Here is a 24,011-nt window from a genome sequence, read left to right as displayed (position 1 = left end):
GTGTCCAACTCTGTGTGACCCCATAGACGGCAGCCCACCAGGCTCCCCCATCCCTGGGATTCTCCAGGCAAGAACACTAGAGTGGATTTCCATTCCCTTCTCCAATGCATGAAAGTGAAAAGTGAAAGTGAAGTCTCTCAGTCGTGTCCGACCCTCAGCGACCCCATGGACTGCAGCCTACCAGGCTCCTCCAACCATGGGATTTTCCACGCAGGAGTACTGGAGTGGGGTGCCATTGCCTTCTCCATTCATAATACTAGGTCATAGAAGCTTGTAGTTATCAAACTCACAAATATGATATGAGATAATTTGAAAGTGTATTTATGTTTCAAAACTAGAGTAAAATATTTATTTAGTGTCCATTCATGTATACTGACTCAAAGGTATCTCTTACCCGTACCTGTTAGTAACCAGCAGAATGCTTCTCAAGTATCACTTTAATTCAAAATTAAATACTAGAACTAATAAATACTGGACATGTAACAACAGACTGGTTCCAAATAGGGAAAGGAGTACGTCAGGGCTGTATATTGTCACCCTGCTTATTTAACTTATATGCAGAGTACATCATGAGAAACGCTGGGGTGGAGGAAGCACAAGCTTGAATCAAGATTGCTGGGAGAAATATCAATAACCTCAGATATGCAGATGATACCACCCTTATGGCAGAAAGTGAAGAAGAACTAAATAGCATCTTGATGAAAGTAAAAGAGGAGAGTGAAACAGTTGGCTTAAAGCTCAACATTCAGAAAACTAAAATCATGGCATCTGGTCCCATCACTTCATGGCAAATAGATGGGGAAACAGTGGAAACAGTGTCAGACTTTATTTTGGGGGGCTTCAAAATCACTGCAGATAGTGACTGCAGCCATGAAATTAAAAGACTCTTACTCCTTGGAAAGAAAGTTTTACCAACCTAGACAGCATATTAAAAAGCAGAGACATTACTTTGTTAGCAAAGGTCCATCTAGTGAAAGCTATAGTTTTTCCAGTGGTCTTGTATGGATGTGAGAGTTGGACTATAAAGAAAGATGAGCGCCGAAGAATTGATGATTTTGAACCGTGGTGTTGGAGAAGACTCTTGAGAGTCCCTTGGACTGCATGGAGATCCAACCAGTCCATCCTAAAGGAAATCAGTCCTGGGTGTTCATTAGAATGACTGATGTTGAAGCTGAAACTCCAATACTTTGGTCACCTGATGCGAAGAGCTGACTCATTTGAGAAGACCCTGATGCTGGAAACGATTGAGGGCAGGAGGAAAAGGGGACGACAGAGGATGAGATGGTTGGATGGTGTCACTGACTCAATGGACGTGAGTTTGGGTGGACTCCGGCAGTTGGTGATGGACAGGGAGGCCTGGCTGCAATTCACGGGGTTGCAAAGAGTCAGACACGACTGAGTGACTGAACTGTACTGGAAATAAAGTTTAAAATGTACATTTTCCCTGGTTACAAGGCAAAGAGAAATTTACTGGATTTTAAATTTGCTTATAATATAAACAGCTCTTATAACTCCAATATGGATAGTCAGAGTTAATGTCTTAACCATAAAACTGAATGTATGCAGTATCCAATTTGGTAGCAATTCTGTATCCTAAAACATATTTTTTTAATGCTTATTCATATTTATGCAATTTTAGCAAAATTCAGATTTATAACTATTCTTCTTCTTTTCCCTTATTCTCTAATAGCTGTTTTAGGCTATTAATTTCATCCTGCCATAGTGCTCTGAAGTCTCAGAAGTAACATTTAAAAGTTGTCTGTTACTCAACTTGGGAAACATTTTCTTTAATTTATCACACTTAAATAAATTGTTAGCTTTAATTAAATGTTAAATAAAACAAAGGCATAAATTAAAAAGCATCTTGGGTATGAAGAACTGATATAATAAAATTAACCTAAGCATTTATAAATTATACCTCTTTTCTATAAAGATTGATTCCAACATAATCAGAATAAAATTTTGGCAAATTTTAAAGAAATTTAATTGTGAGAGAGTAAATATATGACTCTCAGATAATTAGCAAAAGATTACATAAAGATGCTTTTTGAAAGCATGCTGTATTTAATGTAGTTTGACTTTTGTGACTATTTTTTTAATTGAAGGTTAATTGCTTTACAGAATTTTGTGGTTTTCTGTCATACATCACCAGAATCAGCCATAGGTACACCCATAGCCCCACCTTTCCAAGCCTCCCTCCCATCTCTCTCCCCATCCCACCCTTGTTGATTGTCACAGAGCCCCTGTTTGAGTTCCCTGAGTCATATAGCAAATTCCCATTTTCACATATGGTATTTTTAATTTCCATGTTACTCTCTCCATACATCTCACCCTCTCCCTCTCCCCTTAGACATGGAGAACTGACCTTTTTTTTGCTTAGTAGTATGTAGTCTTTCTCTTTTCTAACTAATATCTCTTTGGAAATGTACAACCCCAAATCACTGCAGATGGTGATTGCAGCCATGAAATTAAAAGACGCTTACTCCTTGGAAGGAAAGTTATGACCAACCTAGATAGCATATTAAAAAGCAGAGACATTACTTTGCCAACAAAGGTCCATCTAGTCAAGGCTATGGTTTTTCCAGTGGTCATGTATGGATGTGAGAGTTGGACTGTGAAGAAAGCTGAGTGCCGAAGAATTGATGCTTTTGAACTGTGGTGTTGGAGAAGACTCTTGAGAGTCCCTTGGACTGCAAGGAGATCCAACCAGTCCATTCTGAAGGAGATCAGCCCTGGGTGTTCACTGGAAGGACTGATGCTAAAGCTGAAACTCCAGTACTTTGGCCATCTCATGCCAAGAGTTGACTCATTGGAAAAGACTCTGATGCTGAGAGGGATTGGGGGCAGGAGGAGAAGGGGATGACAGAGGATGAGATGGCTGGATGGCATCACCGACTTGATGGATGTGAGTCTGAGTGAACTCCGGGAGTTGGTGATGGACAGGGAGGCCTGGCGTGCTGCAATTCATGGGGTCGCAAAGAGTCGGACACGACTGAGTGACTGCTGAACTGATTGATATTTTAAATTATTTTCATTGTATTATCTAGTTGCATAATATTTATTCATCTATGTAATATATTTATACTGAGCCATCCAAATACAAATATATATAAAATCCTAAGGAAAAATAAATGACAAAATTAATTCTCTCAATGGTTCACACTAATGTGTGTGATATGAATGGGGAAGTATATTGTGGATGGATAAAACATATTAATAAATTCTGATCTGGTAGTTTAACATAAGTGGACTAATATGACTGTTCTAAAATTATATAGTGACTGTTTTTGACTACATATTATGGTTTATATGCATAGTATAGGTTATTGTCTGTTTCCTGACTATTTAGAAATGACTGTGGCTGCCATGTCATTTTATCTCTTAATAGTGATCTCTGTGGTATGTAGGTTCAGGAAAATCCCATTATGAATAACATTGGCTTAAATTAAACATTCTAGAGGAACCAAATTGTACATCTGCTAACTGAGGGGAGATCCATCTGTGAGTGAGACATGGAAGCCCTGTATTTTGGAGTGGAGTGGGGGTGCTAAAGGCTGATTGCTTGATTATAGTTAGCTTCCCTGGTGGCTCAGAGGTTAAAGCGTCTGCCCGAAATGTGGGAGACCTGGGTTCAATCCCTGGGTCAGGAAGATCCCCTGGAGAAGGAAATGGCAACCTACTCCAGTACTGTTGCCTGGAGAATCCCATGGACAGAGGAGCTTTGTGGTCTACAGTCCACAGGGTCGCAAAGAGTCAGACATGAGTTGGCCTCTCATTTATTTTGCATCAACTGAAAAATCCAATTTTATTGTTGGTTTTCTCGGGCTATGTGTATCTATAAATATAACTGCTTAACCCATTGTAATCTGCCTCCATCTCTATAATGTCTAGTTATATGTGCCATAAATCACCAATGACTCTAAGGGATATAATCTATTGCCTGCATTTCAGTCCTCATCCTACCTGATTTCTCTGGTGTATTTTACATCAAGAACCACATCTACATTTTCTTTATTGGAGTTGCTCTTCTTCCTTGGATTTTTCCTCATTGTTCTCTTGTCTCTCTGAAATAACAAAGGTTTCATAAGACTTCAACCACCAACTACATACTGCTGCTGCTAAGTCGCTTCAGTCATGTCTGACTCTGTGCGACCGCATAGACGGCAGCCCATCAGGCTCCACCATCCCGGGGATTCTCCAGGCAAGAACACTGGAGTGGGTTGCCATTTCCTTCTCCAATGCATGACAGTGAAAAGTGAAAGTGAAGTCACTCAGTCGTGTCCGACTCTTAGCGACCCCATGGACTGCAGCCTACCAGGCTCCTCCGTCCATGGGATTTTCCAGGCAAGAGTACTGGAGTGAGGTGCCATTGCCTTCTCTGAACTACATACTAACAACTCCTAAATCTATGCTCCAGTGATCCTGTGATCCAGATTCCTGTTGACTCTCAACTGGACTCTTTGAGCTAGCTGTCCTGTAGGGACCTTAGGCTCAATGTTATCTAAACCTCATTCATCATTTTACCCCTAAACCTGTTTCTCTAGTTTTTCCTCACTTGGTTGATGAAATTGCTATCCCCCTACAATGACAAACTACAGAATTGTTGTTGATTTTCATTCAACAGTTTGTTCTCACCTTAAAATTTTTAATATTCTTCTGAAATATGATATTACAGCCCACTTGGCTGTTCTTGATTTTCACTAGCGCTCCTGTACCGTAGGATCTCCCTGCTTGCACTGTGTCTTATCCTACCCAACCCATAGACATATATGGAATTATATTTCTAAAACATGGATTTAACCATATGGCTTTTCATATTTTCTGATTGCTTAAAGGATAAGGCACAGACTCTTTAGGAAGCTGACTCTAAACTCTCGTTGAACAGTTTAGACATATCTCCTCTCTGTTCCCTTCAAAAGCAATAATTTTGGATGATTTTTTTTCTCTATTTCCCATCACACCATGCATTCCTATGCTTTAGAGGCTTCCTAGGTATTCGTTATCCATGTGTTTCTCCAGAAGCCCTACTCTAGTTGTTGCCACATTGTGAATCCTTCAAGACTGCAGTCTTTCCCTTCAACCCCAAAGGCATACACTTTAAAAGTAAATAAAAGTAATCACTCTGCCACTAATGTCCCACCTTTTTTGTACACACTTCAAAAGGGAAGAAAATTGTTTGGAGTTCTTTTTATGTCTGTTTCTTATTCCAAAATGAGACCATTCATAAAGTCTTCATGGTTAGCTGCAGGGTGATTGCAAATGTTCAGAAAGGTTTAGATTCTGTAGTTTTTGAATTCCCACAGACACTTTATTGAGCAGGGACAGGACAACGTAAGAATAAGACTATTGCATTTGTGATTCCAACTGCCCCATGTTAAAAGCTAGGAATATTAGCAGGAATATTAGGAAATGCATGAGTAAAGTCTTTTTGTAATGCTGGATTCTGTCTTTGCCCAATATTCTAGAAAGCTAATTATTTGCTGCAGCATGTGAATGTTAATTGTATGATCCAGTAAGGTTTACCACACTTATTTTTAAGTGAAAAAATGCAAAGTAGAAACTATCTAAATTTAGCAGTCCTTTGGGTACTTTACATTTGTTGAATATTACAAAAGTAAATACTTATCTCTTTTTAATACTAATATGATTTTGTGCATCAAGCAGCTTGAAGATTTTTCCCTCATGCAAACTTCATCAGCTGTTTTATCAACAGTGTAGGCTACAGGCACGTTAGTAAAGTTGAGTTGGGATAAATGAAAGATCCTTGTCGAATTGGTAATCATGCAGGTATTCAGAGTGAAAGAGAGATCCTATTTTAATTTAATTTCAGTGCCTCAAGATATTTTTTTCTTATGGGCTGTATTACCAGTCTCTGTTTACATATCCATCTTTTAAGAAATCATAGCTACTCTTAATACATTTCAAATCAAGCTTCCCTATACCTAGGTGATATGTATTACTTCTTTCTGCAAGGGCCTCTTTAATAATATGATATCTTGCTTATCATGACATATTCAAATGCTAAATGATTTATAGACAAATAATGACATATAGTAATCCCAAAGGACATTTATATATTCTCTTGACTTTGAACAATTTTTAGTGCCCTAAGTGATTCTGATTGCACTTGAGGATAAATTAATACCTTATTTTTAAAAATAATTTCACATTTCATGGAAAGTTTCAGGTTAATTATTGGGGATTAAATAAAAATATTATTTATTTATACTATATAATCCATGCGGCTAAGGACCTGCCCCACCCAAAGCTCCTTTCTAAAGGAAAATTATCAAGAACAATATCTTGCTGTCAGAAAAGTATGTGTGCTAGATATCTTGACCATAATTCATTGGAATACATTTTGTATCCTGAGCAAAAAATGACCACATACAGACTAAAGAAGGAGATCAGCAGGCTATCAGGGAGTCTGGTGTCATAACTCAGGCAGTAAGGTACTCTATATCTGGTGCTGACTAACTATCATTTAGCACTCTTAATTGTAAGAAACAGAAACTGATTCTGGTCTCAGAAGTGAAAAGGAAATTTACTGGACGTATACAAGATTTCTAAGAGAACCAGAGAAGGCAGGAACATCAGGCTTAGAAGAGGGGCAGAAACCAGATGGATCCGGAAAACGGGCAGCAAAGATTTTCCCCACAATGCAGCCTCTACCAGGGCTGATATGTGCCACCAGTGCCTTTGTTGGGTACTGTCAGGAGATGTTGCACCACACACTACACAAAGAAACTTCAGCCGCTTTTCTGATTATTAGATGGGAAATTTTGGCTGGAACAGAACAGCAGTTGGCCATGCCTAAAACCGTATTATTGTTTCTTTGTTGACAGAAAATAGGGACAGAAAAATTCTCTCTTCAGTGTGTTCCATATTGCTGATACTTTCTGTGTCCCACCAAAACTTCATGCGATGAGGATTTAACAGAATAAATGAGAAGGGTGCAAAGTAGGAGGGATGGCCAAAAAAAAAAAAAAAAGAATTTTTCTGCTTGTATCTGTGAATCTTCTGTATGGGCTTGGTTTTGAAATATATAGATTCTGTGGCAGATCATAGAAAAATTGAATTGGAGAACCAAAAGGCAATATAGAAAAAAATAGAAAGGGAGTAGAAGTAGAAATGAAAAGATAGATACTGAAAAGTAAGAGCAAATTCATTAATATCACGGAATTTCTAATCCTAAAAACCATAGACACCAACTCTTAAAGGAAGGCAAGAGAGTAAGAGCTGCTCTTTGCCACTAATTTCACCAATGAGTCACCAGAGCTGCTGTGTGTCCTACAGACATGAAAGACATCCCAGACCCCAGAGGCCTGGCTCTTCCTTTGTCAAAAATATTTCACTTACCTTCTTACTTCCCCATATATACTTGTAAGAAGCCTCCATAATGGGGTGGGAGGGGGTAGGCTCACTATGGTTCCTTACCTTTACACTTGAAAGACTTTAAAATCGAGAATCTTTTTTTTATACACATAAGTTCATACATACACACATGCGCACACACATACACACAGCCCTTGTGATGTATATTCTTATAAACCATGAGTATAAATAGATAAATTTATAAAACTTAAATTGCATTCAGATTGCTCAAAATTTGGGAGAAAAATCTAAAATCCTTGAATTTTCTATCAAGAGTTTGTGAAAAATCACACTACCTACAGGTCACGTTCTATATCTTCCCCATCCCATATTTCTACACAAAAACTTTTCAATAAAGTCACCCTTCTTTTAGTTATCTCAAAATCTTTTTCAGCTCGTAGAGTGAAATCAGTCTACTAAACTGGCAAGACAAAGACCTAGCTAGATACCTCTTTCTAGCTCTCATAGCAGCAGTAGGAAGAAATCCCTTAAGGAACTGTACCAACTTGTTATGGATGCATTCCCTTAGCTGAAACCATTCATTGCCAAGGGATTGCAGTTTTCTCTGCTATGTTATTTAAAATTTCCTCAGCAATAATTCCTTCTTGCTTGGATTTCATAAAGTTCCCAGAACAGAAGCACGACTTCCCTAGACTCCCTTCAGCCTAAATGTATCAGCATTATGGGTGCTCCAGGGCAGAAGGCGGTTTTACACGAGCCTCCTCCGTGTTCGTTAATCATTCACACCAATATGGGGTTATAAAGATACTGAGGTTTTGTGCTTCTGGTTGTTTTTAACTCTAGCACTCAGAAACATGGGCTAAGTGAAAAGACCAACAGATGTATAAAATATCAATTGTTACACTGTTTACACTAATGTTTTGCATTAAGAAAACAAATGTCAAGCTGCCTGAAGTCTGCAAAGAATACAAACTCCTTGTTATACACTTAAATACTCACTTGCCCTTATCTAAAATGAATCCATACACAGTAGTGCAAGTGACTGCTGGCATTTCATTACCCACTGAAGCCTTTTGAGTGTGTTCTGAACAGTGATTGGGAAGCCTGCTGAGTTTCAGTTTGGCTCAGCTGGCCCACAGTGTTGAACCCCTACTGGCAGTATCAGCAAAATATGTGCATAGCCTATTTTTCCATAGAGTAAGGTTTTTCAGGTTACTCTGAGTAACCTCATTAACAAACTATGGACAACACTCTTTTTGTGTGATGGACAATACTAACCTTTGAATTCACAAATAATAACACCCTGCGTATAAGGAAAGATCAAGGTCTTTGCAGGGCCTCAGCATAAATAATGCTGAAAAGAATAAGCCATTTTCAAAAATGTTTTAATGTAGAGGATTTTGAAGCATCTCTATTTCTATGAACTATGGCCAGAATATGGTTCTCAAAGTGCATTTGTTTGCCTGTGAAGATAGACATGGAGCCTGTGTCATTCTTGATTTGGGTGGGGAGAGGGATGATAAACACTAAAACAAAGGAAGTAGTGATGGAAATACCCAGCATAGGCCAAGGAAAATCACTGTGAAGCAGAAGGGAATGACTGGCTGTAACTGACCAACAGGTCACGGATCAAGTCTGGGTGTAAACAGGGCAACTGCAGGTCAATTCAGGCAAGACTCAAGATCTTATCCAGAAAGGAGTGGGCAAAGGATAAAGTCCAGAAATGCAAGAGTTCAGGCAAGCAGAATGGATATGAAAGCAAAAGCAGACTTTAGGATAGAATGTTAGAGACCCAATGCACCTGTAGGAAGTTTACAAAGGTCTCTTTATGATATTATTAATTGCCATTACTTTCTTTTATCAACAAGAGACATGGCAGTGAGGTAAGGACTAGCATATACTCTGATTCCCCTGGCTGCAGTCCCCTGATGGGTAGACTTGGCCTTTCAGACACAAAAGTACCATCTACTTATCCATAGACTTCCGCACAGTCATTTCCAGTGTCCCACATCACAGCAACGACTCTTCCAGCAGGTTCTAAATCAAAGATGAAGTAGCTATCTACACTCTCCAGTGACGCCTCTGAACTGTCTGAATGGAGGACACCCAACCATTGTCTGCTACTATTCCCTTAAAACAGTCTTTTTCAGGAGAAAATTAGTCCTGGTTCTTGGTATTGGGTCTTTTCTTACTCAGGGGTGTATATATTGTCCATTGTTGAGTAAAGTGGCTTGATTTTTTCCAGGAGCTTCCAGGAAAGCTGAGGTTAAAAGATTTGTTGGGATTCCGTTTAGTTTGCCTGAGTTTCTCTCAGCTAGATACACTGGGGTCATTTGGGTGAGTTTCTTTTACTTCTTTGACTTTCTTAGAATTTACCCCAATCCTATCACAGAAAGAATTCAAATCCAAGTAAGGAATTGAAGCCTCTGGGAATCAGGCAGATAGATGGAGTTAGAAGTGCAAAAGAGTTCTTGAGGAGTAACAACTATGGAAAAAATAGGGAGGACTCAGGACTGAAGAAGGGGAGCAGTCAGACCCTGAAACAGATATGAGAAGAGTCTTCACCAGCCCAACAGAGAACTCTAGGGCAGAGATGGCTGACTAGAGGAATCCTGCATTGGATGGAATGGCTGGGTTCTTATACCATGGTTTTGTTGTCCAGTGCCTGAGGCCTCCCTAAGAGGACCCTGACCTCAGTTTATAAGCTGAAGGTAACTTGAAAAGGTGAGGAGTCAGCTCACCACACTGTTGCAAGTGAACACAAGTCTTCTCCTGAAGGAGGGTCTGGGTGGTGCCTGACTCCGTCTATCAGAGTTGCCAGCTTCCGTGTGTCTTCACAAGAACATTTCAGAACCCAGTTAAGTCACCTTGTGTATCTACTCATCTGTTCTTGTGAAAGATTAGACAATTTTTCAACAGTTCGAAAAGTTGATCCACTTACAGAATCTGAGTTAAGCTTGTATTTTTCTGTTTGTTTTGGTATAATTTGGGGTTCCTAGAATAGAGGGTCAAGGTATTTGTATAATAAGACAGCAATAGTGCTATAAGGAAGTTTCCATAAGACATTCATTGGCTAGCATAGCACATGGAACTGTGAGGAGATGTCCATTTTGATCAGACACTTCTTCTCCAGCTTTATTGCCATGGTCAGTAGAAGCAATGGATTTATAGTTGGGATTAAGATAGGATCAAGATAAATCAAAGAAGTCTGAATCTGCTTCCATAGGAACAAATTATGGAGGAGCAAATTTGAACAGTTTTCAAAGCTGACCTCCACCATTAACAATTGCCATTTGAAACAATGAAGTGAGCTGGTAGACCAGAGGGTCCTCAGATGAGATAAAAATAATGACTCAAATAACACTTATTTCTTAAGAATCACGTATAAATAGTCCATGGCAATTTTCATCCATCTGTTAAAAGTTTAAGCTTCTGAAACTAAGTGTGTGGGAATGGGGAAAAATGACACTAGAAACATCAGAGGAATCATATATGCTAGAGAAATGCTGTATGAATGGAAGAAAAAATAGCATTAAGCCCTAGTCACAGGGAATGGTATTTAAAGGAGTACAAGTTCCCTTTAACTGACAAAACTATGGATAGACTTCTCCACCAAACCCCAGGGACCAATAACTGGGTCTTGAGGCAAGGTTAGGGGTATAAACTCTGGAAAACCTTCAATATCCTAAAGATTCAGGCAGAAAGGGCCATGGGCAGCATGGAACCTCAGGGAGATTTTGGTGTGTTGCCGGGCCCACGAGGGCACAATGTCTTGAAAGCAGTTCACTATCTGGTAGAGGACAACAAAAGACTGCTTCCAAATCCCACTGGCTTGTGGAACCAGAGCTACGGATATCTCCAGCTTATTTTGGCTCCTTTGAAGGGAAGGGGCAATTGTTTTCTTTCTCACTGTGGAAAACTGGTCCACATTTAGGAGCTCTTCAGTCTTATGTTCAAAACAGTATTTATTATCTTTAGTATCTCAGACTTTATATAAAGTGATCAGGATAAAGGAGTATGATATATAGGACAAGAGATAAAGGACATTCTGGGCAGAAGGAGAGAAAGGCCCAAAGCTAGACTCAGAATGGAGAAGGCTGTGTGTGCCTGGGGAGGAGAGAACACACAAGCAGTTAGTTCTGTGCTTTCTTCAACTTAAGGCACAGGGGACATGAAGGAAGAAAAGTATACCTATAAAATATTTTATACATATATACATGACATGTATATACACTTATAACATTGTATGTCCATATTACATGTTTGTTATATCCTCCCATCAATTATGAAGTATTTTATTTTGTTTTGTTTTCAAGAATGGGGATAGTGTGTTATACATTTTTAACACCATTGTGTGACATAATTCATAGTGCCTGAAATGGTTATTACGTTACCTTGGACCAATAATTTTATACTCCCAATTTTCTTCTAAGTAAGTACAAATAAGAAAGTCAATGTTAATTTATGCAATGTGAGCTCTTTCAATTCTACAGTATTTAAGTGCCTGCTTTGTGCCAAACGCTGAGCTGCATGCTCTGAAGTATTCTGAAATGAGAGCATATCAGGATCTCCTTTTTCATACTTAACATCCATTGCATGTATGCTTAGTCATGTCTGACTGTTTGGAACTCCATGGACTGTAGCCTGCCAGACTTCTCTGTCCATGGGATTTTCCAGGCAAGAATGAATACTGGAGTGGGTTGCCATTTCCTCCTCCAGGGGGTCTTCTTGACCCAAAGATTGAACTCCTGTCTACTGTGTCTCCTGCACTGCAGGTGGATTCTTTACCACTTGAGCCATACAGTTTTTTGTGTGTGCCTGGACTGCACTTCCTAGCAGACTCTGCCTTCTTCATCTGACTCATCTTTGTCTCCAGCAGAGGCCAATTGCAGTGCCTTGTGGTCAGTAAATATTTGTTAAAATGATAGAACTCATATTGCCTAGAATGACCCTGGCTTTAATTTTCTATTTATGTTTAGAAAGTGAAAGTGAAATTGTGAAGTCGTGTCTGACTCTTTGCAACCCCATGGGCTGTAGCGTACTAGGCTCCTCTGTCCATGGGATTTTCCAGGCAAGAGTACTGGAGTGGTTTGTTATTTTCTTTTCCAGGGGATCTTCCCAACCCAGGGATCAAACCTGGGTCTTCCGCACTGCAGACAGATGCTTTACCATCTGAGCCACCAGGGAAGCCCTATTTATGTTTAAACACCCTTGAAATTATCTTGGGCTTCCCTGGTGGCTCAGTTGGTAAAGAATCTGCTTGCAATGTGGGAGACCTGAGTTCGATCCCTGGGTTGGGAAGATCCCCTGAAGAAGAAAACAGCTACCCATTCCAATATTCTGGCCTGAAGAATTCCATGGATTGTACAGTCCATTAAAATTTTAAATGAAGTTTGTAGTGGTATAATTTACTTAAAACAGAAAAAACACATTCAAATCAAAACATTGATACATATTGACAAATGTCTATACTCATGTGAGTACCATCACTATCAAGATACAGAGCACTTTTTAATTTACAAAATTTACAAAATTTCCTTACACCTTTTCCCATTTAGTCTGTCTCCCATCCCCAAACCTCAGTCACAGCACCCAACTCTGTGCTTTCTATCAGCATAGTTTTCCTTTGTGGAATTTCATACAAATGTAATCATATAGCAAATACTCCTGGTGGCTCAGACAGTAAAGAATCTGCCTGCAATGCAGGAGATGGGGTTTAATCCCTGGCTCAGGAAGACCCCCTGGAGAGAGGAATGACAACCCACTCCAGGGTTCTGGCCTAGAGAATTCCTTGGACAGAGGAGCCTGGCAGGCTCCATGGGGTTGCAAAGAATTGAACACAACTGAGTGACTATCACTTCTCTTTTTACTGAGAATAATATTTTCTTAATTCTGTCCAAGCTGTTGCATGATTTCTTAGTTGTTTTTTTTTTTTTAATTTCTTATTAGTATTCCATTGTGTAGACATGCCAATTCATTTTACTGATGGATATTTGAGTTGTTTTCAATTTGGAGCTATGTTGAAAAAGTTGCTATGAACTTTTGTGTGCAAGACTTTGTGTGCCTATATGTTTTCATGTCTCTTGGATATATAACTCAGAATAGAATTGCTTCTTAGATTGGTACATGTATATTTACCTTCATAGGAAAGTACCAAGTGATTTTCCAAAGTGACTGTGCCATCATTAGAACTTCTATGTCAGGAAAACTGGTACAAGAAGGACATATGCTAAAATACAAGTTAAATTAAAACATCTGCATCCCTATGCTTAGCTGGAGTAGTTAACTCTACCTGTCTTGCTTTATTAACATAGAAGGATAAATATATCACTTCTTCCTGTTATTCTGAACCTGCATCTAGTCTTACAGGTATAAATGAAGTAGAAGCCTTTTATAGTTCTCGTTTACAATTGATGGCTGCATTTTACTTTAGGGGACAATTTTGCTAAAGAAGATGATGGTTTAGGACATGATAATGGGAAAGAAAATTAAAAAGGTGAAATAGGTACTGAGATTGATCTTCTGGGCCCCAGTTCTCTCTGTCAGAAAAGTGGACATAATAAAAATGCTAGCTACTTCCTGGCATGTCATGTGAATTAAGACTTAGGAGTTCCTTAGTGGAAAACATTTCATAACTGGTAAAATTTTTCAGTGGATTCATTGAAATGCCACCTTCTAAGAAAGCCATTTTGAAAAGAATTGTACAGAGTGAAAATTACCAGGGAAATTGGAGAAAAATGTTTCTTAAAGTCAAAAATTTCACTTGTAATTTAGCTTATCAAGAAATTCTCAGAGTCTCATTCTCTAGTGCTTATTCCTTTGTACCAGGGCACAAAATCAATGAGATTTGATGTCCTAGGTAATTGGTGGAAATACCTGTCCTACAATGGAGAGGTCATTTAAGGGTCCTCAAAAGCAACAGGGTGCATCATTTGTAGAGCCTCCTTCGTGTGTAACTAGAGACATACTAGTTACTGGAATTAAAAATTATTATCTTGTGGCCCAGATAGAAAATTAAGCTTTTAAAAACAGCCAGTTTGGGACAGTGGAGATTTCTGCAACAGTCTTCTCAGAACTACATTTTTTGCTTTTTGCTATTATGATTGTTGTTTCATATTTCATAGGAAGCTATTCCAGAGTGTAGTAATTACAGACATAGGTCTGCTCCTCATTAAAATTGTCACAGAGGTCACATTTAGCTCTAGTTCGCTTTTATCCTCTTCTTAACGTCTCACAAGCTTAATCTGGTGCTTTTATGTCACATAGTACCCTCAAGACCACCAGGTGCTTTCCTGGTCTGTCATTCAATCCTTGAAGGTTTCATTGCTTTCCTGCTTGTGATAACACACACCTCTATCACAGGACAACCCATTCTGCTGCCTCACGATTTTCTTTGGTGAACACATGAATGACAAAGGGGTTAATAGATATTAAAGTAGCACACACACATATATACAAGCAGTTGCTGGGGGAGAAAATACAAATCACAATCAAGGATGGGCATTGTGAATATCTGTAGGAAAAGCCAATAAAAACTTGGTGATACAGGTGAACTTTCTGTGGACTAGACACCTTAAAAGATTTGTTCAATTTAGTTGTTCAGTCGTGTCCAACTCTTTGTGACCCCCATGGACTGCAGACATCAGGCTTCCCTGTCCATCACCAACTTCCAGAGCTTGCTCAAACTCATGTCCATTGAGTTGGTGATGCCATCCAACCATCTCATCCTCTGTTGTTCCCTTCTCCTCCTGCCTTCAATCTTTCCCAGCATCAGGGTCTTTTCCATTGAGTCAGTTCTTCACATCAGGTGGCCAAAGTATTGGAGTTTCAGCTTCAGCATCAGTCCTTCCAATGAATATTCAGGACTGATCTCCTTTAGGACTGACAGGTTGGATTTCCTTGCAGTCCAAGGGACTCAAGAGTCTTCTCCAATACCACAGTTCAAAAGCATCAGTTCTTCAGTGCTCAGCTTTCTTTACAGTCCAACTCTCACATCCATACATGACCACTGGAAAAACCATAGCTTTGACTAGACAGACCTTTGTTGGCAAAGTAATGTCTCTGCTTTTTAATATGCTGTCTAGGTTTATCATAGCTTTTCTTCCAAGGAGCAAGGGTCTTTTAATTTCACGGCTGCAGTCCCCATTTGCAGTGATTTCACAGCCCAAGAAAATAAAGTTTGCTACTGTTTCCATTGTTTGCCCATCTATTTGCCTTGAAGTGATGGGACTGGATGCCATGATTTTCGTTTTTTGAATGCTGAGATTTAAGCCAGCTTTTTCACTTGTTAGGCTGTTATTTTTCCATGATTATCAACCATTTTTCTTCAGAATCTTTCCTGATTTGTAAAAATGTCTTCATGAATTTCATCCTTTCAGACAGTGTCTATCAATGTATTTTTAACCTAGACATAATCTATAAATTTATGTATATATAAAGAAATCAATTGAAAATCTATGAAATTATCACTTATCCTTCTTCCATTGACACAACAGAAATTTTTGAGTGCCTACAGTGTTATATGCCTAGAATTGGAGAAGAAGTCCAAAACTGTCTTCTTTTACTGACTTTTTGTTGGTGTAGATAATGTTAAAGTCTCCATTTGTCTGCGAGACTGTAGTACCTTTGTATATTTCTTATCCTGAAAAATTTTCAGAGGGGCTAATTAGAAATTGTCTAAAGTTTATTCATCTCAATAAGATTCAGAAAATTGGCCTTTGAGGAAGGGCATCACCACCTGATGCTATCTGTAGCAAATGAGAAGATGCAGAAACACTATTCATTGCTTTTAAATCTTGATCATTCATAGCAAAAGTGAGAGGATTTTAGAAGTACGTGAATAGTTTCCCCAAAGTATACAGATTCATTGTTTTGTGTTTATTAGCCTCACCACATTTCTAGCAGTATTAGAATATTCCCCATTATGCCTGTCAAACAAAACTTTGCAATTTACAGAGTAGTCATTCAGTTTTATAATAATGTTGGCTAGAAGTTGTTTATAAAATTCTGACAATCAAATTATGTTTCAGCTTTGTATGAGGATTAGTAAACAGCTAGCTCAACTGTGTATAAGGATAGGTAACATGTATCTTACTCACCATAAAGTTAACATAAGGTTAACAGCATAAACCTTACCAATAGAAATATGGTGGGTTAGTTGCTAAGTCATGTCCAACCCTTGCTGCCCCATGAACTGTAGCCTGCCAGGCTCCCCTGTCCATGGAGTTCTCCAGGCAAGAGTACTGGAGTGGGTTGCCATTTCCTTCTTCAGGGGATCTTTCCAACCCAGGAATTCTTTCCAGGATTCTTCCAGACCCAGGATTCAGGAGTCTTCCCAACCCAAGAGTTGAACCTAGGTTTCCTTCACTGCAGGCAAATTCTTTACCGACTGAGCTATGAGGGAAGCCCTATTAGAAGTATAGGAGGATTAAATTATGCTATCTCAAAATAGTGGCAGATAATTCAAGTAAATAAAGGTGGTTAATGGACCATAGCTTAAAAAATAAACTGAAAAATTTTGAACATATTTCAAATTGAGATTAATAAAAGGCATTCATTCAAAGTATTCAGCTAGTGAGAATAAACAAAGAAAGTGTGACAAGTGTTCAAAGTAAACTATACAGGCATGGTGGTCAATAGTATTGAAAGCTACTTAGAAACATATATGATTATTAGTGTGTCCTGTATTTGAACCAGATAATATTTCAAATTCGTTTCACTAATTCTTTTCAGACTACCTGCCATGTCTTATGCAATTTAAAGATTTGATAATCTTTAAATTATCGGTAAATTCTGCCTTAAAGAGAGCTTTCACAAAGGACATGCAATTTGTATCATCTAGAAGTTACTGTCATTTCTAGGCTAAGTCCCATGGAAATTCAGAACTTAAAAATGAAAGTCACAAAGATGCAACTGCCTTCATAATGCCAATGCAGTGGTTATAAATATTTCATGAACATTGCATGGGCAGGGGCAGATCTCCATTTTCATGAGTTAGAATTTGTATGGTTAAGTCTCTAGATTTTACTATTCATAATGCACAGTATGCCCTGTAGAGCATTCTATATGGTGCTTTTTTAATATTTATGTTTAATGAAGAAATTACTGTTCTGAAAAGAGAACAAGCCAAGTCAAAGATTTCTTGTTAAAATTATTAGTTTGTTGAATAGAGACAATAACAATCTACAGAAATTACCTCATTGCAGTGTCTTAGCACATATGTAACTTTTAGAGTAATACAAGATGACTGATCAAGATACATTAAACCTAAATGAAAAGGTTCTTTCTAAAGGTTAAAACATTCGAAATCTCGTCTTAAAAGAATTTGAAAGGTTAAAATGCAAAAAACAACTTTCTTACATATAAAAATATTAATTACAAATGAAATGAAATACTTGCCTCATGTTCCATGGATTAAATATATGTCTGTATTTTTCTGGGTGGATCTTTAATTAAAAAAAAAATAAAGCATTTTAACTTCCTAGGATAATATTACCAAGTTCAATAATGAATTGCTATTGCATATTTTAATGTAATTTATCAAAGCACGTTATCATTACCTGTCAGAATAAATTTTGCACTAAAAGTAATGAAAAAAAGGACTATTGTATGTGTTGAAATCAAAGAACATTACTACTGCTAAGTTATTTTCAATGGAAAGGAAGGTGATTGCCCTCTAAATGATACTTGTCCCATGAGAAACTAGAAGCCTGAAAAATCACAAGAAACAGGCTCAGGAAAATGTCTATGCCTTGCTTTTAAAAATGAGCGTTTGATATTTTGTTTCATTTTTGTCATTTTGATCAATTCTTTCAAGTAGGTGAATGTTGAAAAGTACTGCAAAGATCTTAGTAACATTTACAGAAGTAAGCTAAAGTTACTGATCAGCTCGTGTATAACCTAAGGCTGAATTATCCCATATTAGCATATACTATATATCATAATTAGATTGACTAGGAAGTCACATATTTTCTTTTGAATATACTTCAACAAGACTAAGTCTTTTAATAATGAAAACAATAAGCTTCAGATTTCATATCATTCGCCTGGGAGTCAGCTCTTCAAATATTTTTATAGGCTTAAACCAATGAGGTCGTTAGAAATTCTGTGATGTTTCTCAAACTTACCTCCCCAGAAGTCTATGCTTTATTTCTAATATTATTTAACTGCAAGTGGGAAACACTTTCCATTTGGTTCTTTGTAATTTTATTTTCCAAAGGCTCCCTTGAGGAATTTAACCTTTATGTGATGAATTTGCAGTTCACTTGAAGTGTGTTAACCTTCGTTCCCTAATGAGCCTAGGTGTAATACTGAGGAAGAATTTGAGAAATTTATCATGTAGCTCATTGTCAGGTTGGATTTGTCTTGCACATCTCCAGCTTTGCTGTTGTTCCAGTACACATTTTGATCACAATTCTTTAATTATTTTCTATATTTAACTGACCTATTTGAACAGGATCCAGAGCTGGTGCGGAACATCTGTCGCTGGGTTAGGCAAGCTGTTCGGATTCCTTTTTTTGCCAAGTTGACCCCAAATGTCACTGATATTGTAAGCATAGCCAGAGCTGCAAAGGAAGGTAAGAACCCAACTCACGTCAGTTGCCTCCTTATCTTCTGGGCCTAAATTTTGTAGCCATAATAAAATGTATCTCATCTACCACTTTATGTGTACATCTCTGTTTAAACTTTAAGGAAGTTGTTAAATTGAGCACTTGATCTCACAAATGTAATAGATCCATACCTATACTCAACCTAGTGGGTAGACTTCAAACTTTGGCCCAGGAATCCAAGCATATCTATCATTTTTCCTAATAAGCACCTGCTTTACACACAAAGAATTAGGAAACAAAGCCACAGTCACAGCAGACCACTGCAAAATAAATGACCTCATAATGTAACAGTCCAGCAACAGCACTTGAACTTTTAATGAAATTTTTCTAAAAGATAGCTGCTTGCACACGTGAAATTTCTTATGATCTCCCTTTGTATTTGATGGAAGCTAGCACACTGCCTTAAACATACACTCAATAAATATCTTGAATACAACAATTGTACAATCAGTGCATGGTTTTACAAATCATATATGCTTGCATGCTATCCAATGGAAATTGCATCCTGATTTGTAAAGATATTGTAAATTACCTGGAAAATAACCCTGAGTACAAAACACAAATCTGTATAATAATTGGAAAAATAAAGTGGTGATAATTAAAAATTCTTATGTCTAGCATTTTAAGCATAATTATGGGAATGAAATTAGTGAATGCATTTGAGGAGAGGAAAGGCTGTCAAGAGAAAGTAGTGTGTGCATTTTCCTGGATTTTGTGGGTTTGAATGGGTTTGAACCATTGTCCCTTTAAGAGCTGCAGATGAATGCTGTGTTTTTCATAGGTGGGGCAGATGGTGTTACAGCCACCAACACTGTCTCAGGTCTCATGGGATTAAAAGCTGATGGCACACCCTGGCCAGCAGTGGGCCTTGGGAAGCGGACTACATACGGCGGAGTGTCCGGTAGGTGTTACCCTCTCCTTGCATTTCTGCTTCCTTGAGGATTGGTGAAAACTCAAGAGATCATGTTACCAGCAAGAATGCTGTGTCTTTTTTGATCCCAAATTTTTATAATGCACTGCTTGTCAAAATTCCTAATAGTTATGACAAATGGAATAGATCCATCAAGTGACTGATGGCACAAGGAGAATACCAAGATAGGGCTTCACACACATTCTGTTCTCTTGTGGTCTGTGCATTATTACTCAGGATTTCTCATTGTCACAGTTGTCTCATTACTAATTAGTAAAAGCTAATACCAAGGCCTTATAAGAAGAATATAAGCACAGTGATTTTAATACCTTTTTCCATCGTCTGGGTTAGTTTCCACTCTTCCTAGAAGTTTGAAATCTTCATTCTTCAAAAATCTTACTTTCACAACTGTGAAATAAACCATTAAAACATCCCATTTATAGCTTCAGCTGACAAGATACTTGCAGACCTCATACCTTCATGCACATTTTCTCATCATAAAACACTTGCATTTGAAACAGAAAGAGAAGTTTTAATCCCAAAGTCCCGTTCAGTGTCTTTGCTCTGTGCAGTCTGTTGCTGTGACAACATGAACTTGGTCATGCAAAGACGGTGCTGTGAGGTTCTTGACTGTACTGGTATGGGGATTAGTCTCCTTGGTGATAGAGACAGTGGTAAATATACATAACATAGCAGCGTCCCACTGTTCAAGAAAAGCATTGCTGAATCAGACCAAAATGTGCCTTTGGAAGAGGCTGCATAGACACAAATAAAGCTCTCTCCATGCTGAGGTATTATGTTTTGAGAGTGTGAAGTGTGGCTATAAGCCATGATTTTCTTTTAAGAGTATATTCTGCTTTTAATTGAATGCCATTCCCACAATGTCAGAAAGAGGAAGGCTGACGAGAAGCACCTGTTCAGGGTCCAGACAGAACTCCCTTTTATCAGGAGCTATCAAACAGGGCCTTAAATATTATTGTAATGCAGAATAAGGAGGGGCGAGTTAGCCTGTGTCTCAGAAAGAGAGTTGCAGGATTCCAGAGTTGGGCTCTAACGCGCACTATGTTTTCTGTCAGCCCATTTCAATTTTTCCAGCCTGCCATGTTGACAGCAAGAGAATAAAGGAGGTCACAGAGGGTACTGAACATTAAAAATTAATAAAAGAACTATTGCAGTAGTATTTTATATAAGTAACACCATTCACGTTTTCTCATTTGAGCTGCAGTTTCTGAATATTTTCCCATAGTATAACTCAGTCTAATAAAATGATGGAATTACAGCATTAGAAAAAGTCTTTTGTGTCGCAGTCTTTTAGGCATACATACCCTAGGAATTATAGTGGTACCTGCAAACAAGTTCAGCTATACCTCAGGGCCTGTTAACATTTCCATAAAACTCTCTTTCTAAGATTTATAAATTCATGTATAAATATTCACTTGGGCTATAAACTCAGCCAAGCCTGTGTGGAACTTTAATTTTAAATAACAAAATGTCCCTAACATTTTTAACGTTTTGTACCTCATTTCTAATAGGGTCTATATTCAGTCCTTTAACATTAAACAATTTGTTTTGAAAATAGACTCTCTCCATATTGACAGAATTAATAGTTTTTTCTCCTTTAAGGCAATGTTTGCTTTAATTTAAAGGTAATATAATCTGGAAAACAGTTTAAACTGGCAATGATAGTATATTTTAGGATAGAAGTCAGTTCTATAACAAAGTACCTTCAGAATGAGTTAGCGAAACCTAGCCTAGCAAAATGTGTTAAATAATAATGGCTTCAAAGTTTAGGGATGATGAAAATATCAAAACGGCTAAATACCGTTCCTAGTTTTATCAATTACTCTGTTTTGGTATAGAAAATCACTAAAATATGCCAGGTATTTTTACAAAATTAAAAAAATATATTCCCACAGCTCATTTCCAGTGCTAATACTTATTCAAGTCTTGTCTCAGAACACTGGAATATCTACTTTTAGAAAAACTGCTGGAATCATAGGGGTTTTTTTGTTGTTGTTTTGGGGCTTTTTTTAAAGTGAAAGCTGAAAAGGGTTCACTTTTGGATAGCCACCTGAAATACAAAACATACTTTTTATTGCCGAGAAAGGATATTTTTCTCTTTCAGTACGTTCTAGCTCTTGATCAGTTTTTGTTTTGTGTTTTTGTTTTTCCTCAGAATAAGATTCCTGTTATTTGAGATGGAGGTTTTGGTTTTGTTTCAACAGGGAAAAGCTGAGGAACTTGGAGCAGTGTACATGCTATAGAAGAATGTTGGCATTTCAGTAATGTCCTTCGTTTAAGACACGTTAGCTGCTAAGGGGCTAGCTTCAGAAATAGAACCTCAGCTAAGGAATGTCAGGTTCATTATTTTAAATATGATTAGTCTGGATTCTAGAGGATTCTAAAGCAATGTTTCTCAAACTTTGGTTCCCAGCTTATGAGTGTATTATGGAATCAAGCTTAACGAACTGTAATCATTTTTTTAAATGAAATTGGATAGAAAAAATGTCTGAATGCTTTGCTCATGAGTGAGATAAGCAGTGGTTAAATGTCTTTTTTAGTTATCCATGTAATGCACACATAGGTATATTTCAGTACCAGGTCATGATATAAAATGAATTTTTTTACTGTGGTTAATTCAAAAATTTTGGAAAGCTGCTGTTTTAGAGGCAGGTTTCTTTGTTAAATGGAAATGTCATTTTGCCTATGGACGTCATTAAGTGAGGTAAATTCTACCTGTTGAAGTTTAAAATTTATATCAAAAGGGAGAGTAAGGACTTCATCCCAAGGTGTCATCCTCAGCTTTGTTATTTTAGAAACTTCATTTGCCAAGTCATCTTTAGGTAATTGGAGTAGGGAAGGTGGTCAAACATATGAACGAATTCATAGTAAGAATGATGTATAAACCTATATTTAACTTATAGGAGAAATACCTGGTAAGATTCATGATAACAGTATGAGTCTATTATGGTGATTTCATAATGAGAATAGTATCAAAAGAAATCATGTTCAGTATTCATAAGGAATATTTTCATGAAACTAGGATGACTAATTAAGCTTTCCACCCATACAAGTACTTCTGTCCAAATCATTGACTCTAAAGGATCAATATTCTCTACCTTTCTTTGAACAGTAGAGACCTCAAACCCTGTTGTTACCACCCACTTTTCTTTATTCTAGAATCCACGTGAAACACTTTAAAAAATCAAATAGCAGTTACTTTATGTATTACTATAGAGTTGAGTAAATTACTGGATTTTCCTTTATTCGAAGGGAGGGGAGAAAAATCTTTGCTTCTATTTGGTCAGAAGAAACACTAATCTCTTCAGGATTATTATTTATTAGCTCTGTCCTCAGCTGAATTATTCATTATTTTTCTTACTCTTAGTTTGGTTATTTTTTTTCTTGATTTAGTTTCAAACTTTGACCTTTTTCTTGATCTTATCCCCAAATAATAATGATACTTAAGCCCACTCCTAACTCAGTGATTACTATCACCTATATAAATGGTTTTACACATCTGTGGTATGATGTTTTCACATGAAATCATCTCTGTGGATAAGACCACACTTTTAGAGATGGTTAAAAATTAGTCCTTTATGGCATAACTAAAGTTATGTCTTTCTTGCAACTGACTTCATGAGGATAACCTTTATTCATTTATAACTGCATCAGGAGAAATAGTAATCAAGGAATGGGGTAAACTCATTTGAAGGAGTCTTGTTATTGTTCCTTATTGTGTTTTAAAAGGTTCTTTTTATCAGTGGGGAATGGGCATACCCCTTAGGTTATTGTTATTCTGTTGCCCAGTACATGTTTCCTTTCTTTCACATGTAATCACATACACATACATACCCACATATAGGGAAAAGTTCTGAAAGTTATCTGCAGAAGGCTTGATAAAATTTACTTTCTACAGGCTGAAAAATTAACCTGTACTTTTATTTGTTTGCTGACTTTGTTTTATTTGTCAAAAAAGAGAAATTCTTGTTCTCAATTTAAAATTTTAGATATTTGAATTTATTGAATCTGTATCAAGTTACTCAGTTAAAACAATAGAACACTATTATTATTCACTACTAATACTTTCAATCTTTATACTGATTTCTGAATAATTCATCAAAGATGGCTTTCAAGATTTGATTTCTTTCCAGGAA

At 37.5% G+C, this 24,011-nt stretch overlaps 1 protein-coding gene across 1 annotated transcript in view; it reads left to right on the top strand.

The window, feature by feature from the left end:
* The window catches only part of DPYD (dihydropyrimidine dehydrogenase), a 926,917-nt gene that overhangs the window by 658,466 nt on the left and 244,440 nt on the right, over window positions 1-24,011 (top strand). The window contains exons 17-18 of the mRNA XM_005678060.3: window positions 18,791-18,911; window positions 19,726-19,845. Of these exons, the coding sequence (XP_005678117.1) occupies window positions 18,791-18,911; window positions 19,726-19,845 (241 nt within the window). The remainder of the gene's footprint in view (window positions 1-18,790; window positions 18,912-19,725; window positions 19,846-24,011) is intronic.

Source organism: Capra hircus, chromosome 3 (genome assembly GCF_001704415.2).
Source record: "Capra hircus breed San Clemente chromosome 3, ASM170441v1, whole genome shotgun sequence".
In the NCBI taxonomy this organism is placed as follows: Eukaryota; Metazoa; Chordata; class Mammalia; order Artiodactyla; family Bovidae; genus Capra; species Capra hircus.
This window is presented reverse-complemented; position numbering and strand designations above follow the sequence as displayed.